This window comes from Schistocerca gregaria, chromosome X (assembly GCF_023897955.1).
Source record: "Schistocerca gregaria isolate iqSchGreg1 chromosome X, iqSchGreg1.2, whole genome shotgun sequence".
Lineage (NCBI taxonomy): Eukaryota > Metazoa > Arthropoda > Insecta > Orthoptera > Acrididae > Schistocerca > Schistocerca gregaria.
In genome coordinates, this window is record NC_064931.1 from 66,347,651 (window position 1) to 66,365,531 (window position 17,881).

General features: G+C 39.6%; 1 protein-coding gene across 1 annotated transcript in view; it reads right to left on the reverse strand.

The window, feature by feature from the left end:
- Positions 1–17,881, reverse strand: part of LOC126298291 (tyrosine-protein phosphatase non-receptor type 14) — a 186,254-nt gene that overhangs the window by 56,317 nt on the left and 112,056 nt on the right. The window contains exon 15 of the mRNA XM_049989589.1: positions 13,074–13,533. Within this exon, the coding sequence (XP_049845546.1) occupies positions 13,074–13,533 (460 nt within the window). The remainder of the gene's footprint in view (positions 1–13,073; positions 13,534–17,881) is intronic.

The window sequence follows — 17,881 nt, forward strand, 5'->3', positions numbered from 1 at the left end:
GGCACTGGTTTCTCATTATCATGGAGGAAGCACTAGAAAACGTGTCTTCATTCATTTTATGTGCTTATTTTTAGTGCGATTTCCAGCTTGCATTTGAAGAGAAATGGTGTGATTTTAGCACAATTTCTGTGTTGCATTTGAGGAGAAATGGCATAGTTTTAATGTGATATTTACAGCACGCTGTCGCACATTAGCACATGATAACTGGCCGCCATTGGGAAGCCTCCAAGTTTTTATTTCTTTTCCCTCAATGTTTATTTCTTCTGCTAAATTTACTGATTAAATTACGTAAGTATAGGCAACAACCACGTCTCACTCCCTTCTCAACTACTGCTTCTCTTTCATGTTCCTTGACTTATAATTGCAGTATTGTTCCTGTATAAGTTGTAAAAATGTTTTGCTCTCTGTATTTTATCCATAATACCTACTGAATTAAAAAGAGTGTATTCCAGTCCACACTGTCAAAAGATTTCTCTAAATCTCGAATGCTATAAATTTAAGTTTGCCTTTCTGTAATCTATCTTTTGAGATAACTTTCTAGTTATATGAATGTTTGGTATCTGTTCTTTCAGACATGTCCAAAAGAACAGACACCATGCATTCATATAACTGATTTGCCTAGATGGGCAATGGATCCACCTTCTTCAGTGCAGATGCACAAGTACGCCTAACCTCCTGCAGGAATCTCAGAGTAACAAACATGGAGGAAATGGACAGGGACTGCAGATAGGTGGTGTTTGGTGGGAATGTGGGTCGGCCGTGAAGCGTGTAGAGATATTCCGCTCAGTTGTGATAACACTGTGTCCTGGATGGTACAGTGGTTAATGCACCTGCCTACTAACCAGGAGATCCTGGGTTCAAATCCTGGTCCGGTTCACATTTTCACTTGTTGCCACTGATTCCACGTAAATTCCTGCAGCAGCTGACATCCCCCCCCCCCCCCACCTCTCCCCCTCCCCACCTTCAATTTACATATGAGTTTTTAGGATCTGTATTGCCTTGCCTGTTCTAACATTTCTTTGGAACACAAACTGACCTTCTACAAATTTTTCCAGTCTACTGTAATCAATACACATCAGTATTTTGAAAGCATGACTTATTAAATTGATGATTTGGTAATACTGACACCAGTCACTACTTGCCTTCTATGGAATTGGAATTATTATTGAAGTCTGTAGGTATTTTGTCTGTCTCATATATCTTGCATACCAGGTGGAGTAGTTTCAACTATGAGAGAATGTCATCTACTCCAAGTGCTTTGTTTCATGAGGGAATGTCATCTACTCCAAGTGCTTTGTTTCAAATTAATGTCAGCAGTAGAAGCGCACCCACCCACCCACCCACCCACCCACCCACCCACCCACCCACCCACACACACACACACACACACACACACACAAATGCAACTTGCACACACAGCTGCAGTCTCAGAGAGGTGAAACTAGTTTGTAGTGCCTATTGTGACTTAGCATCTCTGCTATATGGTGAGTAGCAACTTTCCTTCTTTGGTATTGTTAAATCTGACAATATTTATATCAGGCTGTCCCAACTCTGTCTTTCAGAGCATGGTTGACCAACTGGGCCCATTCCCTAACCTGTGGGCAGATCCAGTGAGTATAGAGTATCCCTAAGTCACTTAATTGCAACCGTGTGTGTGAGCCACTTTATCACTTCTGCCCATGGGCACTCGACCAAGGCAGTACAATCAATAGACTATACCCTGGGTGCTTGATTGCTTGTGTGTCAGCTGTTGATGATTGCTTGTGTGTCAGCTATTGACCCACTGTTGCCTGTGGGTACCTGGCTTCCAATGGACAAGCACTTAAACTGAAACAGCCCAATTTAAATCATGTCATAAGAAAGTTCAGCAGAGCGGCACTGAGTGGCAGTTCAGATGGCGTAACTAGAAAGTTTTTCTTAACTTATGAGTAGTCATACTTTTCACACAAAATGTAAATGTTATGCATTAAGTTTAACTGTTCATGCTGAAAACTGTGATGAGAGCATTTCGAATGTAGTATTGCATCACTTATGATGAAAATTGGAAAATGTAACGGACGATACTCAGTTTCAGCACCAGTCCATCTCATCTGAAAATTAGCCAAAGGGCCAAACTGTATAACATCTATCTCTTTCCCTATGATGACTACATTATCAATAACAGTTTTTAATCAAAGAAATTGGTAAACAAACTGATAACCAGAACTGTACATCAACATCTTGCCTTGACTTGGCAGCCAATAATCCTTTCAAGCACACATCCATGTGGTCTTTAGAGCTACTTCTATAACAGTCTCCTCCCCCCCCCCCTCCCCCCACACACAAAATCCACTTGGGGTGGATTGCTCATTATCCATGACTGTGTCCGCTTTCTCTGCCACTTTGCTAATACATGCAACTTGCATCTTGCTCAGTACAACCAGGCTTTGCAGTGATTCTATTACTTTCTCTTTGTTCCACAGACATAATCTTAGGTGTGTTTGATTCCTTAGACTCTACTTTATTCAACTGAACTGTTTCAAGTTGCTTCCAGAACACCTTGCTCTCATTTTTTTGGTTCATTACGGGGACTACTCAGGAGGATGTCGTTACCAGGAGAAAGAAAACTGGCGTTCTACGGATCGGAGCGTGGAATGTCAGATCCCTTAATCGGGCAGGTAGGTTAGAAAATTTAAAAAGGGAAATGGATAGGTTAAAGTTAGATATAGTGGGAATTAGTGAAGTTCGGTGGCAGGAGGAACAAGACTTCTGGTCAGGTGATTACAGGGTTATAAACACAAAATCAAATAGGGGTAATGCAGGAGTAGGTTTAATAATGAATAGGAAAATAGGAATGCGGGTAATCTACTACAAACAGCATAGTGAACGCATTATTGTGGCCAAGATAGATACGAAGCCCACACCTACTACAGTAGTACAAGTTTATATGCCAACTAGCTCTGCAGATGACGAAGAAATTGGAGAAATGTACGATGAAATAAAAGAAATTATTCAGATAGTGAAGGGAGACGAAAATTTAATAGTAATGGGTGACTGGAATTCGAGTGTAGGAAAAGGGAGAGAAGGAAACATAGTAGGTGAATATGGATTGGGGCTAAGAAATGAAAGAGGAAGCCGCCTAGTAGAATTTTGCACAGAGCACAACTTAATCATAGCTAACACTTGGTTTAAGAATCATGAAAGAAGGTTGTATACGTGGAAGAACCCTGGAGATACTAAAAGGTATCAGATAGATTATATAATGGTAAGACAGAGATTTAGGAACCAGGTTTTAAGTTGTAAGACATTTCCAGGGGCAGATGTGGACTCTGACCACAATCTATTGGTTATGACCTGTAGATTAAAACTGAAGAAACTGCAAAAATGTGGGAAATTAAGGAGATGGGACCTGGATAAACTGAAAGAACCAGAGGTTGTACAGAGTTTCAGGGAGAACATAAGGGAACAATTGACAGGAATAGGGGAAAGAAATACAGTAGAAGAAGAATGGGTAGCTCTGAGGGATGAAGTAGTGAAGGCAGCAGAGGATAAAGTAGGTAAAAAGACGAGGGCTGCTAGAAATCCTTGGGTAACAGAAGAAATATTGAATTTAATTGATGAAAGGAGAAAATATAAAAATGCAGTAAATGAAGCAGGCAAAAAGGAATACAAACGTCTCAAAAATGAGATCGACAGGAAGTGCAAAATGGCTAAACAGGGATGGCTAGAGGACAAATGTAAGGATGTAGAAGCTTATCTCACTAGGGGTAAGATAGATACTGCCTACAGGAAAATTAAAGAGACCTTTGGAGAGAAGAGAACCACGTGTATGAATATCAAGAGCTCAGATGGCAACCCAGTTCTAAGCAAAGAAGGGAAGGCAGAAAGGTGGAAGGAGTATATAGAAGGTTTATACAAGGGTGATGTACTTGAGGACAATATTATGGAAATGGAAGAGGATGTAGATGAAGACGAAATGGGTGATACGATACTGCGTGAAGAGTATGACAGAGCACTGAAAGACCTGAGTCGAAACAAGGCCCCCGGAGTAGACAACATTCCATTAGAACTACTGACGGCCTTGGGAGAGCCAGTCATGACAAAACTCTACCAGCTGGTGAGCAAGATGTATGAGACAGGCGAAATACCCTCAGACTTCAAGAAGAATATAATAATCCCAATCCCAAAGAAAGCAGGTGCTGACAGATGTGAAAACTACCGAACTATCAGTTTAATAAGTCACAGCTGCAAAATACTAACGCGAATTCTTTACAGACGAATGGAAAAACTGGTAGATGCGGACCTCGGGGAGGATCAGTTTGGATTCCGTCGAAATGTTGGAACACGTGAGGCAATACTGACCTTACGACTTATCTTAGAAGAAAGATTAAGAAAAGGCAAACCTACGTTTCTAGCATTTGTAGACTTAGAGAAAGCTTTTGACAATGTTGACTGGAATACTCTTTTTCAAATTCTAAAGGTGGCAGGGGTAAAATACAGGGAGCGAAAGGCTATTTACAATTTGTACAGAAACCAGATGGCAGTCATAAGAGTGGAGGGGCATGAAAGGGAAGCAGTGGTTGGGAAAGGAGTGAGACAGGGTTGTAGCCTCTCCCCGATGTTATTCAATCTGTATATTGAGCAAGCAGTAAAGGAAACAAAAGAAAAATTTGGAGTAGGTATTAAAATTCATGGAGACGAAGTAAAAACATTGAGGTTCGCCGATGACATTGTAATTCTGTCAGAGACGGCAAAGGACTTGGAAGAGCAGTTGAACGGAATGGACAGTGTCTTGAAAGGAGGATATAAGATGAACATCAACAAAAGCAAAACGAGGATAATGGAATGTAGTCCAATTAAATCGGGTGATGCTGAGGGAATTAGATTAGGAAATGAGACACTTAAAGCAGTAAAGGAGTTTTGCTATTTAGGAAGTAAAATAACTGCTGATGGTCGAAGTAGAGAGGATATAAAATGTAGACTGGCAAAGGCAAGGAAAGCGTTTCTGAAGAAGAGAAATTTGTTAACATCGAATATAGATTTAAGTGTCAGGAAGTCATTTCTGAAAATATTTGTTTGGAGTGTAGCCATGTATGGAAGTGAAACATGGACGATAACTAGTTTGGACAAGAAGAGAATAGAAGCTTTCGAAATGTGGTGCTACAGAAGAATACTGAAGATAAGGTGGATAGATCACGTAACTAATGAGGAGGTATTGAATAGGATTGGGGAGAAGAGAAGTTTGTGGCACAACTTGACTAGAAGAAGGGATCGGTTGGTAGGACATGTTTTGAGGCATCAAGGGATCACAAATTTAGCATTGGAGGGCAGTGTGGAGGGTAAAAATCGTAGAGGGAGACCGAGAGATGAATACACTAAGCAGATTCAGAAGGATGTAGGTTGCAGTAGGTACTGTGAGATGAAGAAGCTAGCACAGGATAGAGTAGCATGGAGAGCTGCATCAAACCAGTCTCAGGACTGAAGACAACAACAACAACAACAACACAGTGTGTGTGTGTGTGTGTGTGTGGGCGCGCATGTGCACAGGGGTGGGGAGTGGCAGGTGGCAGCTGAGAGATGATTACAATTAATAATTATAAAAGTTTTGTTTAATTATCCTCAAATCACTTTATTAAGCCCATAAAGTTCTAGGGCTACTTATAACTATCACATGCCAGTCTCATTCCTTTATTGAGCTACGATTCTTTTGTCTAACCAGAGTACAAATAGACAGATACCACTTTCTCACACTAGTACCTCCTCAGCTTCTGACTCAACATTTGCCCAGTGGTTTGCAAGGGGAAGATATATTGTATCCCTGTGCATCTTCTAAAAGTCTTCTTACCCTGCTACATCAGCTTGCTTGTTTTGTCGGTTCCCAACATGCCCTGATAACCAGCATAATGCTAAATTCTTTCCTTGACTTTAACCTAAGAAAAGAGTCATGGATGTTCAGCTCTAGCGATATGGTGATATGATTAAAAAATTGGAGGTATTCTGAAGGATCATGTGGAATGGGATCAAAGGGCATTATAGCCATCCTGATTTACATGTTGTGGATTATCTAGATCACTTCTGCTGAATGGAAATCTTAATGTGGAATTCTTGCTTTGTCCCTATCCAATATGAGCTTGTACTGAACAAGCCATTATGCTCTAGCCGTTAGTTTAGGATGTTCTGGAGTACATTTCTTTGCTAGATACATCTGCAGTATTGTTTGATATGCATTAAGGGAATCATAGTTGATGAGAGAGTTCTTCCTCCGTCATACCTCCTGTTCTAAAGTGCCTCCAGAATTGTACAGCTCTGTGCAGTGTGTGGTTTATGAGAAATCATAAAGAGATAGATACAACTACTGAACGGTCAAGGGAATCTTACTGCCAGGATTTACCAGTGTACATAACATTAAAAAATTGGTGCTTATCTAACATAATTTTGGACAAAATAAAATAGAAAGAAACTTCCACATGGGAAAAATATATTAAAAACAAAGATTCCAAGACTTACCAAGCGGGAAAGCGCCGGTAGATAGGCACAATAAATAAAACACACAAACACACACACAGAATTTCTAGCTTTCGCAACCGACAGTTGCTTCTTCAGGAAAGAAGGAAGGACATACACAGCCTGCTTGTGTGTGTGTGTGTGTGTGTGTGTGTGTGTGTGTGTGTGTGTGTGTGTGTGTGTGTGTGCGCGCGCGCACGCGCGCGCGCGCGCGCTCACGAATGTACACCTGTCCTTTTTTCCCCCTAAGGGAAGTCTTTCTGCTCCCAGGATTGGAATGACTCCTTACCCTCTCCCTTAAAACCCACATCCTTTCGTCTTTCCCTCTCCTTCCCTCTTTCCTGAAGAAGCAACCGTCGGTTGCGAAAGCTAGAAATTCTGTGTGTGTGTTTGTGTGTTTTATTTATTGTGCCTATCTACCGGCGCTTTCCCGCTTGGTAAGTCTTGGAATCTTTGTTTTTAATATAATTTTGGACATATTAAAAAGCCAATACGGGGATTTATACTGCCTGATAAAAAAAGTAAGACACATTTTCAGTTTGAACATAATAAATTTTCTTGAGGCTAAGCAACTTATGTCCACATATCTGCATGGTTTTAGAAAGCACTGCTTGTGCGAAACTCAGCTTGCTCTTTTCTCACATGATATACTGAGAACTATGGATGAAGGGCAACAGGCAGATTCCATATTTCTAGATTCCCAGAAAGCATTTGACACGGTGCCCCATTGCAGGCTGTTAACGAAGGTACAAGCATATGGAATAAGTTCACAGATATGTGAGTGGCTCAAAGATTTTTTACATAATGGAACCCAGTGTGTTGTCCTTGATGGCGAGTGTTCATCTGAGACAAGAGTATCGTCAGGAGTGTCCCAGGGAAGTGTGATAAGACTGCTGTGGTTCTCTAAATACATAAATAATTTGGCTGACAGGATGGGCAGCAGTCTGCAGTTGTTTGCTGATGATGCTGTGGTGTACGGTAAGGTGTTGAAGTTGAGTGACTGTAGGAAGATACAAGATGGCTTAGGCAAAATTTCCAGTTGGTGAGATCAATGGCAATTAGCCCCAAACATGGGAAAATGTAAGTTAATGCGAATGTGTAGGAAGAACAAACCTGTAATGTTCGGATACAGTATTATTAGTGTCCAGCTTGACACTGTCAAGTTGTTTAAATATCTGGGCATAATGTTGCAAAGCAGTATGAGGTGGAACGAACATGTGAAAACTAGGGTAGGGAAGGCAAATGGTCAACTTTGGTTTATTGAGAGAATTTTAGGAAAGAGTGGTTCACCTGTAAGGGAGGCTATGTAGAGGATGCTGGTGCGACCTATTCTTGAGTACTGCTTGAGTGTCTAGAATCTGTACCAGGTCGGACTGAAGGAAGACATCGAAGTAATTCAGAGGATGGCTGCTAGATTTGTTACCAGAAGTTCGAAAAAAAACTTAAGTGATAAAGAGATACTTCGGGAACTCAAATAATTTAGAGAACCTGCATTTGAAACTGACTGCTGAACGATTCTGCTCTCGTGAACATGCATTCCACATAAGGACCATGAACATAAGATACAAGAAATTAGGACTCACATGGAGGTGTACAGTCAGTCATTTTTGCCTCGCTCTGTTTGCGAGTGGAACAGGAGGGGAAATGACAAGTAGTGGTACAGGGTACCCTCCGCCACACACCTTATGGTGGCTTGCACAGTATTGATGTAGATGTAGATGTGGAAGGGGAAGGGACACAAAATAAAACTTTCCGAGTTGAGGCTCATAGCCCACACATCAAGCTGATAAATGCCAAATGACACCTCACTTGGTGTAAGGCGCATAAACATTGGACGATTGAGCAGTGAAAAAACATTGTGTGTAGTGACGAATCACAGTACACAATGTGGTGATCCGATGGCAGGGTGTGGACATGGTGAATGCCTGGTGAACGTTATCTGTCAGCGTGTGTAGTGGTAACAGTAAAATTCGGAGGCAGTGGTGTTATGGTGTGGTCGAGTTTTCATGGAGGTGGTTTGCACCCCTCATTGCTTCGCACAGCACTATCACAGCACAGGTCTACATTGATGTTTTAAGCACCTTCTTGCTTCCCACTATTGAAGAGCAATTTGGAGATGGTGACTGCATCTTTCAACACGATCGAGTACCTGTTCATAATGCATGGCCTGTGGTGTAGTGGTTACACGATAATAACATCCCTGTAATGGAATGGCCTGCACAGAGTCCTGACCTGAAGCCTACAGACCACCTTGTTGATGTTTTGGAACACCGACTTTGCGCCAGGGCTCACCTAGCAACATCGATACCTCTCCTCAGTGCAGCACTCCATGAAGAATGGGCTGCCATTCCCCAAGAAACCTTCCAGCACCTGATTGAAAATATGCCTGTGAGAGTGGAAGCTGTCATCAAGGCTAAGGGTGGGCCAACACCACATTGAATTCCATCATTACCGAAGGATGGTGCCATGAACTTGTAAGTCATTTTCGGTCAGGTGTCCAGATACTTTTGATCACACAGTGTAAATGTCACATGTACAGTTGGTTGGTTGGTTTGTGGGATTGAAGGGACCAGACTGCTAGGGCCATAGGTCCCTTTTTCCAAAAAACATCAAACACCCACAAAGAATAAAAATGAACAATGGAGATTACAAGAGAAGATACAGAACAAGAAAGACTCAGACAGAGACCAGAAAAAAGGAATTAAAATCACACACAATGTGACAGTGGTTGGCCAACCAGAAAGACAAAAAAGGAAAAGCCGACCACCAAGAAACACTAAATAACCCAGTCTAAAATCGTCACACATACAGTTCATAGCAATGTGTGCTGTTTGTGGATGAGCACTGTCATTTTGGAAATGACACCCAGTACGTTTGCGTGAGAGGTAATATGAGGATAAGGGACGTCCCTGATGTACAACTGTACCATCATAGTTCCGTCAATTACTACCAGCCAAAACCTGAAGTCATACTTGATTGCTACAAATACCACGTCACGAGTAACACTGTTGTGTCTCTCCAAAACACTGGAAGAATGGGACTTCCCCACAGGTCACTGCCATACTAGCCGGCAATGATCATCGGGTATAGTGCAGAACTGTGATTCATTGCTGAACACAATGTGACACCACACATCAGCAGTCCATTCTTCCTGGTCCTGGCACCACTCCAAAAACAGCAATTTGTGTTGCGGTGTTAACGGCATCGTGTGCTTGGTATGGTAATTCCCTAGTCCAGCTGCTGCTAGTATATGACCAATGGCACTGAATTACCCAGAATGTCACAGGGAGTCGACTATTTGTTCTTGGATGGCAGGCACAGGGGTGAAGAAGTACTTGGTGCACAAAACAGTGATCCCCCCAAGTGGTGGTCAGATGTGTTCAACTAGAACCTTGAAGATGAATATGCCTGCCCCCATGTTCCCTTGCAGTCCAACACTTAGCCACTGTCACATCCAAATGCCTCACAAATCAGAATATTGCACAGTTCAACTGACCGGCCAAATGGAGATCCACAATGAGGCTCCCTTTCAAACTGTCAGGTGCTGATAAGGCCATCTCACATAAATATGAAGCATCTACATATCTTTCACAGTGACCACTCAACACGTGATGCAGTTCACCCTCTTTATGCACCTTACCAGAACTGACAACAACACTAATGGACTCTGGTGGCCATTCTACCTGTCACAGAGAAGTGCGACTCTAATCATTTACCTACTAACTGATGGTATGTACACATATGAATTTGCATAGACATTTGAAGATGTCTTCTTGGTGATTCAGTTTTTTTTGTCTGGCAGTGTATGTCAACACTGGTATGAAATCTTAATACTCATCACACCAATTTCCAAAGTATGAAAAAGATTAGTGTTTGTTGGGGTGGGGGGTGGATCTCATGAACACTGATGTCATTAGAGATTAAATACAACCTCAAATTGAGGAAAGAGTGTGGAAAGAAATCCACTTGTTTGCATCCAAACACTACCCATTTTCTTTCCATAAGCACTTGATGATGTGATGCTATCAGGATGCAGTACAATACTTGTTACATCCATGAACATTATTCAGATCCACTTTACTTCTTTTACCATTTGGTGGCAATCAAATAATGACATTTTTGCATTGCGATAAACTTTGTAGTGACTTTTTTTATTACTTTATGTGCTACTTCTCTCATCAGAGTACATTTTAAAATGTTGAATTCCTTGAAAAAGTCTGCTGTCTGGTTTCAATGGTGCAGGAATCAGATAAAAATGATTGTCAGAAGCACACCGAGTCAAATTCAGAACAGAGACTCTTAAATTAAAATACAGCATTTTTTAATATAAAGAAACTCAACAGGCATCTCATTCAAAATTTAAATTACTTTTATCTGCCTGCTACTGCTTCATAAGCCAGTTAAAATTGTCAGTTCATTTTTGTTAGGCTGTAATAAAAGCTAGAAATCACCTGCAGATGAGCAATTCACTGAATCTTTGTCATGGGCATTTAACATTAATGACAACTGCATTGATAACCACACTTAAAACAATGCATTGGCAGAACATTTTTCTCTTCCTCAGAATTTTCAGACTGTATGTCATCAACTCTAAACCTAAAACAGTGCTGGGAAAGGAGGAACAAGAGTGTTCCAAGGTAGGAGGATCTCAATGGGAATACTCATTTATGGAGCTGTGCATTGGAAAGGGAAAAAATTAAAAACAAATGTATACCATTTCTTTGGTATAATTTGACAGGAATCTCTCTCACATAGCTGTCTCCAAAATCAACATGCAATCAGCTGTAGAGTAAATCTCCTGAATCCAAGCTTGGAGTAATTAAGAAACTGCAAAGGTCTTGCCCATGCACCCACACTAAGTTTACTACCCAGGTAGGTATAACCCTTCCTAGTTTTAAGGAGTGAGATTAAAATATCTTACCTAAGTGAGTTGGCAAATTACATTGTTTTCAATATTAAATAAAAAACAGTAAAGAGAATTTCCACTGTGTCATCTATGAGAATTTGCTACATGATGTAGTGGAGCTGATGCTGACCACGTGTTACAAGCTGTGCCAGTGACAAGTCACACTAACATATGGAAAAAAGATAGTTGTTATGTTTCTGAGTTGGTGGAACTAAAATACTGTTGTCTTTCTCAGCATTGCCTCATAGACAGAGCACTGAAAGTCACTTGGCATTGGCAGTAACACATGAAAAATAATTTGGCGGAAAATTTTTGTCTGGAATATGGACTATAGTTCTTTTATTTTTCTTTCACACACACACACACACACACACACACACACACACACACACACACACACACACACAATATATCATATATACATTTTAAACACTGAGTTATCTTATGCAGAGGTCTTTCAAAGCAGTAGTAATGTACTACGGAAACACTTGCATATGAAACATAATTCATATTAATTTTCATCGTGTTTTTGTAATGTAACACCTTTGCTGAAGTTCACGATACTGTGTAGCTCTCTTACAACTGAATATTCCAAAAGCAATTTTCTGTTTTAGAGTTTTGTAGTCTGTTGCAATGTTGCTGTTTCCACCAAGATAGTTCTCCCTTGTAATCTGTTGACTGATTTTGAAGTAACAGCTATTCCCTTCAAGACCATTAGGTGAATGAGAGTGAAGACAATGAAAGCTTTTAAAAAATATATGATCTCATTTCATAGTACAAAACTCACAGTGGCAAAAAAACCAATCATGTATTTTATATGAATTTCCTTTCTATTAATTTCTCAGGAAGACTAACAACATGAACACACTTTGTCCTTCAACAATGGTGGAAAACAAAGTGTTGAGAAGTTGACATTCAGTAACCCACTCATGAAAAATGGTCCTACGATGCTATTACCCACTTAATTCAAGCCTCAGACGCTACCAGTACACTTCATGGTATCAATGAGGATCATTGTAGAACACTTGCCCGAATTATACCACTTCCTCTTTTAACAGTCTGGAAGCTAATCTGTGAATCAATAAAGAGACTTTCTGGAAAATTAATTTCATTGTTTCTTCAAAGCATATGAGCTGTTGCATATGCTGTGGTTCTTAGTTGAGTGTTTTATGGCAGCAGAATGAAAGAGGATACACATTTCAATTACAGGCAATCAAAGCTCAAAAATGGTGTTGCAAACAGTTGTGAAAACAGTATGGGCTGGCGTTATGAACTTTCACAAGCTAAACATTTAATTGTGTGTGCTGAAGTGTAATTTTCTCCTTTTCCTCCCCCCATTCACCTGACTTCCCACATTTCCTTATTCATAGTATACTACTTCTGAATACTGTAATACAACAGCTTCCATACATGAAAGACACATCTGAATTCTCTAAAATATCATTCAGGTGATTTTTTTCTAAAGGATCTCTTACACAAGTAGCTTTATTAAAGATTAGATTGATATTGTTATTACATAAAATGCTATCAACACAAATAATTGATAAATATTAACAAAAAGCTGTTTCGAATATCAGATTTTTGGACAAACATTGTAAGTACCTATTTTTCAGACCAGTTTTTTATTCTATAAACCACACTTTTTTCTCGCTGTTTAAAGTGATAGATTTTGTCAGTAACATACCTGCGATACCAGGATTTGTTGGTTCACCAGGTGACTGGCATACAGTATCAGGGGCAGGCGCATTTTGCACGTAAGTTTCTTGTAGAGATGTATTACTGACATCATACGCTGAGTGGACACTAACAGACACATTAGCTGCTGGTGTTGCTGAAGGTACAGTCATTATTGCATTCGGCCATCTCCGTTGACCCTCCATAGCTGTGACAGGACTGCCCATCTCTGGTGCTGACTGGATACTAGAAGCGCGGCTTCTTGAACACCCCGACTGTGATGCCCAGGGCAATGGTATATTTTCATATATGGGCTCTGACTGCTCTTGGGCACCTGTGCAGCATCTCATCCCTGAGTCAAGAACATTAGCTACGTCCATATATGTGTGATGTGTTTCAGCACCAAGAACAACATTTTGAGCAGATGGTTGTGCATGAGGTGATACCAAATCTGGACTGGAACCACTGACCTATAAACAAAAAAGATGTTTATTAATAGTGATCATGTAAACTGCATACTTTGGACTCAAAAAATACACGCCAAATTCAATTTTCTGTTAGATGGGTTCGCAATCTAGTATTATATTCCAAAAATCATTTTTGTCTCTGAAGTTCTTCAGATGGAAACCCACTAAAAATTTTGCGGTTTTGATTTTATGATGATACTAAATGTTCATCCAATTGTAGTAGAATTTAATTTGTTAAAAATGTTAGCACACTGTGAAGTTCTATCTACACTTTTGTAATTGTTTTGAAAAACAATAGAAACACATTAACATCCTCACAGCATGATTTCATCACATTTAGTGATTTATCATGAACAATCAAACAATGGAAACTCCAGGTTGAAACATCAAAATTATAAAAAATGGAACTGGCACAATGAGAAGATTGTTATAATTTACTTTTCATTGTGCCTGTCTGCAACTGAACGTGTCATCTTTACGGTGAGTAGCAATCTATCCTTTCCTTTATATTGTTTATCATGAATAATTTTAGCCCAACTAACATTAAGTTTAGTGCTGTATTCTAAAATGTTGTTGTTGGTAGAAGAAATTCTACTAACAGCAGACATTTATGGGAGTGAATAACACTAATGATCGTTGGTTATGTTACAGAGACATTTATAGACTGAAGTATTTTCATTCAAAGCCAAAATGTGATGCATGGAATGGGTCATATTTTGGTTAAAACATACTTGAATACTCTCAAACAATAACTTGACAATACTTTTGGAGTAACTGTTGGGAGGCTATCTGACAGGTAGTTGTCAAAGACACTACTTCTTCACCAGGAATGCAACAATCACAACAACATTCAGTCACAAAAAATAACTTATTACAAATGGAATTATGTCATTGATAAAAATCAGGTCCAACAGCCGATCAGTTCCAGGCATTCCACCAGGAAGGAAGTACAGGGCTTGTGTTGTCTGTAGTTCAACCATGCCTAGATGGTCAATACCGTGGTTCAATCGCGTCCGCACTGTTACTTTGTGCCAGGAAGGACTCTCAACAAGGGAAGTGTCCAGGCATCTCGGAGTGAACCAAGGCAATGTTTTTCGGACGTGGAGGAGATACAGAGAGACAGGAACTGTCGATGACATGCCTCGCTCAGGCCACCCAAGGGCTACTAATACAGTGGATGACCGTCACCTATGGATTATGGCTTGGAGGAAACCTCACAGCAACACCACCATGTTGAATAATGCTTTTCGTACAGCCACAGGCTATCGTGTTATGACTCAAACTGTGTGCAATAGGTTGCATGATGCACAACTTCACTCCTGATGTCCATAGAGAGGTCCATCTTTGCAATCATGACACCACACAGCGTGGTACAGATGGTCTCAACAACGTGCGGAATGGACCACTCAGGATTGGTATAGTGTTCTCTTCACCAATGAGTGTTGCATATGCCTTCAACCAGACAATCGTCGGAGATGTGTTTGGAAGCAACCTGGTCAGGCTGAATGCGTTAGACACACACAGTCCAGCAAGTGCAGCAAGGTGGAGGTTCCCTAATGTTTTGGGGTGGCATTATATGGGGCCAACGTATGCCACTGGTGGTCATGGAAGACGCTGCAATGGTTGTACAATCCTCCGACCAATAGTGCAACCATATCGGCAGCATATTGGTGGGACATTGATCTTCATGGACAACAATTCCCACCCCGATCATGCACATCTCGTGAATGACTTCCTTCAGGGTAATAACATCGCTCAACTAGAGTGGCCAGCACGTTCTCCAGACATGAAACCTATCGAACATGCCTGGGATAGATTGAAAAGGGCTGTTTATGGACAATGTGACCTACTAAGCACTCCAAGGGATGTACGGTGAATTGCTGTTGAGGAGTGGGACAATCTGGACCAACAGTGCCTTGATGAACTTGTGGATTGTATGCCACGATGAATACAGATGTGGATCAATGTAAGAGGACATGTTACTGGATATTAGTGGTACCGGTGTGTACAGCACTCTGGACCACCATCTCTAAAGGTCTTGCTGTCTGAGGGTTATTTTTTATGTGCAATTAACACAGATGAAGTTGTAGGGTCAGTTTAAGATTAAGAATTAACCTAGTGTCTACAATGAGTCCATTAGAGACAAAACTCGGTTTCAGATTGAACCAGGGCAGGGAGAACAATCAGCCACCATGTCTTTTTCAAAAGAATCATTCTAGGAGTTTCCTATATGCTATAAGTGATTGAGAAAAAGAACATAAAGCCCAATCTTGATGGTTGGAAGGGGATTTGAATTATTTTTCTTTTAAGTGTAGTGTCTTAACCACTGTGCCAAGAATAACAAATGATTTCCTAATTATTTCAAGAATACTAATACTTGATACACAAATACACATATCCAGTGTTAAGTAATTAAAACATGCTAGTTTACTATGCACATTGACAGATGGCTGTCTTTATTTTAAACTATTTGTTACTGTGGTCAACAAATTTAACATTATTAGTGTGGTCAGATTTAAGTAATTTCAATTTTTTTTATTTGGAAATTAAAAAACATAATTTGTTCCAAATATTAGTGAAAACACTATTAATGAACCTTGAAACATACAACAATTACTAAAAAAAATTGATTTGCCCATAACAGCATTATTTTCTAAAAGTTCTGAAAATTTTTGTAATTTTCTTTCATAATGTTCACATTGGTAAAAATAAGAGAAATAATAAATGCACTTATCCTGTCCTAATTGTAGCTGTAATGTATAGCTTGCTCACATTTAATATTTGGATGAAACAAAATTTGCTGTGTGTGCAGTGCTGCTGTTTTCCTGTCTTTGGATCTGTGACATACCGCACACCTGCTTTGTGATGATTTTTTGGGGGGGCAGTTCCATTACAATTCTTGTTACATTTCCTTTTCAGCCTCAGTTGACAATCTCTTGGAAATCTACCTGATGACTGTGCTTTGCATTGGATGTAACTTTCTAACATCAGATGTTTAAGATTCATTAGAAATTCTCTTCTCTTCATATTAAATATATTTTTTTAAAACAGTACCACATGTGCACTGATTTCTATGACAATTTCAACGTACCATATTTGTAAGAACTGGGAGACTCCACTACTGCAGGCAGGTTTGTTAAACCCTAGGGATGGAAAATGCGTCTGCCCTTCACCACGAGCAAAGCTAAATTGACAATGACAATGCCATCTACAGATTGTAAATGCAAGCTACTGAAATGTTCTAGTATGAATTATGTGCCATCTTGTGACAACGTTGAGAACTACATCGACTGAAGTGTGTGAAAACACAGCACAGTAATGAAAAAGTTAAAAAAAATATGGACATGTCAAATTATTTATGATAATTGTTCATTTTTGACATTAAAACTGCTTTCTATTTGATAAATTACATAACAGTTTGGGCAAATTGTACTATACTGAAATAAATTTTGAGAATTTGTTTTGCAGTTTCTAAATTTGCTGGTTAGAAGTTTTGACTCAGAAATGCATTCAGCAAATTTCATTTCATAATTTTTGATACTATCAAGAAATATGATCTATATTTCAATGAAAAATTAACTTTCAGAAGTTTTACTTCCTGACTGCTACTTGAATCAGAGATTTGTCATCATGGTTTTGTTTTTGTTATCAAAAAATTCTTTCCAGATCACTTGAGGAACTTAACTTCAACAGAATGAGGATCACTAGTAAGGAGAAAAGGAAGAACACAAAGTCTGTGACTAGCTGAAAAATCGGTACTATGGAGGAAAAGAATATTAAAGTTTAATGTCTCATGAACACCAACATCTTTAGAGATGGCTCACAATGTTCAAAGTTAAACAGTGGAACAGTGTGGGGTGTTTGACATGTCTGTCAGTGTATTCAGAAAGACTAGGGAAAAGTGCTTTCTCTGAATGCAAACTATGGCAGTGTGGAAACTTGCCACTACATCATTTCTGTGTAACTAAGAAAGCAAGGAGTGGGTATGTAACAGACCAATGTGGAATCATCCTACTTTTCTTGTGCCAACCCTCATATCAACATCATTTTTTATCCTTTATTTGAGTGAATTTTCCAGAGAACACATATGTGACAGTTACACAAAATAGGTAAATTCTTATTCATACCACATTTTCGTAGTGTAATTTCTCAATCATTAATAATACTATTATGATTAATTTATCTGGAAATGATTGTTATTCAGAAATATGTAGACTTTAAGATTTGGAAGGAACACATGAAATTGAAATCTTTAGTGAGCAAATAGCTGTTTGTTTATAAATTGATGTAACTCATTTAAAAGCCCACAGTCTCCTGTTTTCCATAAACATTTTACTTTTCCCAAAAACTT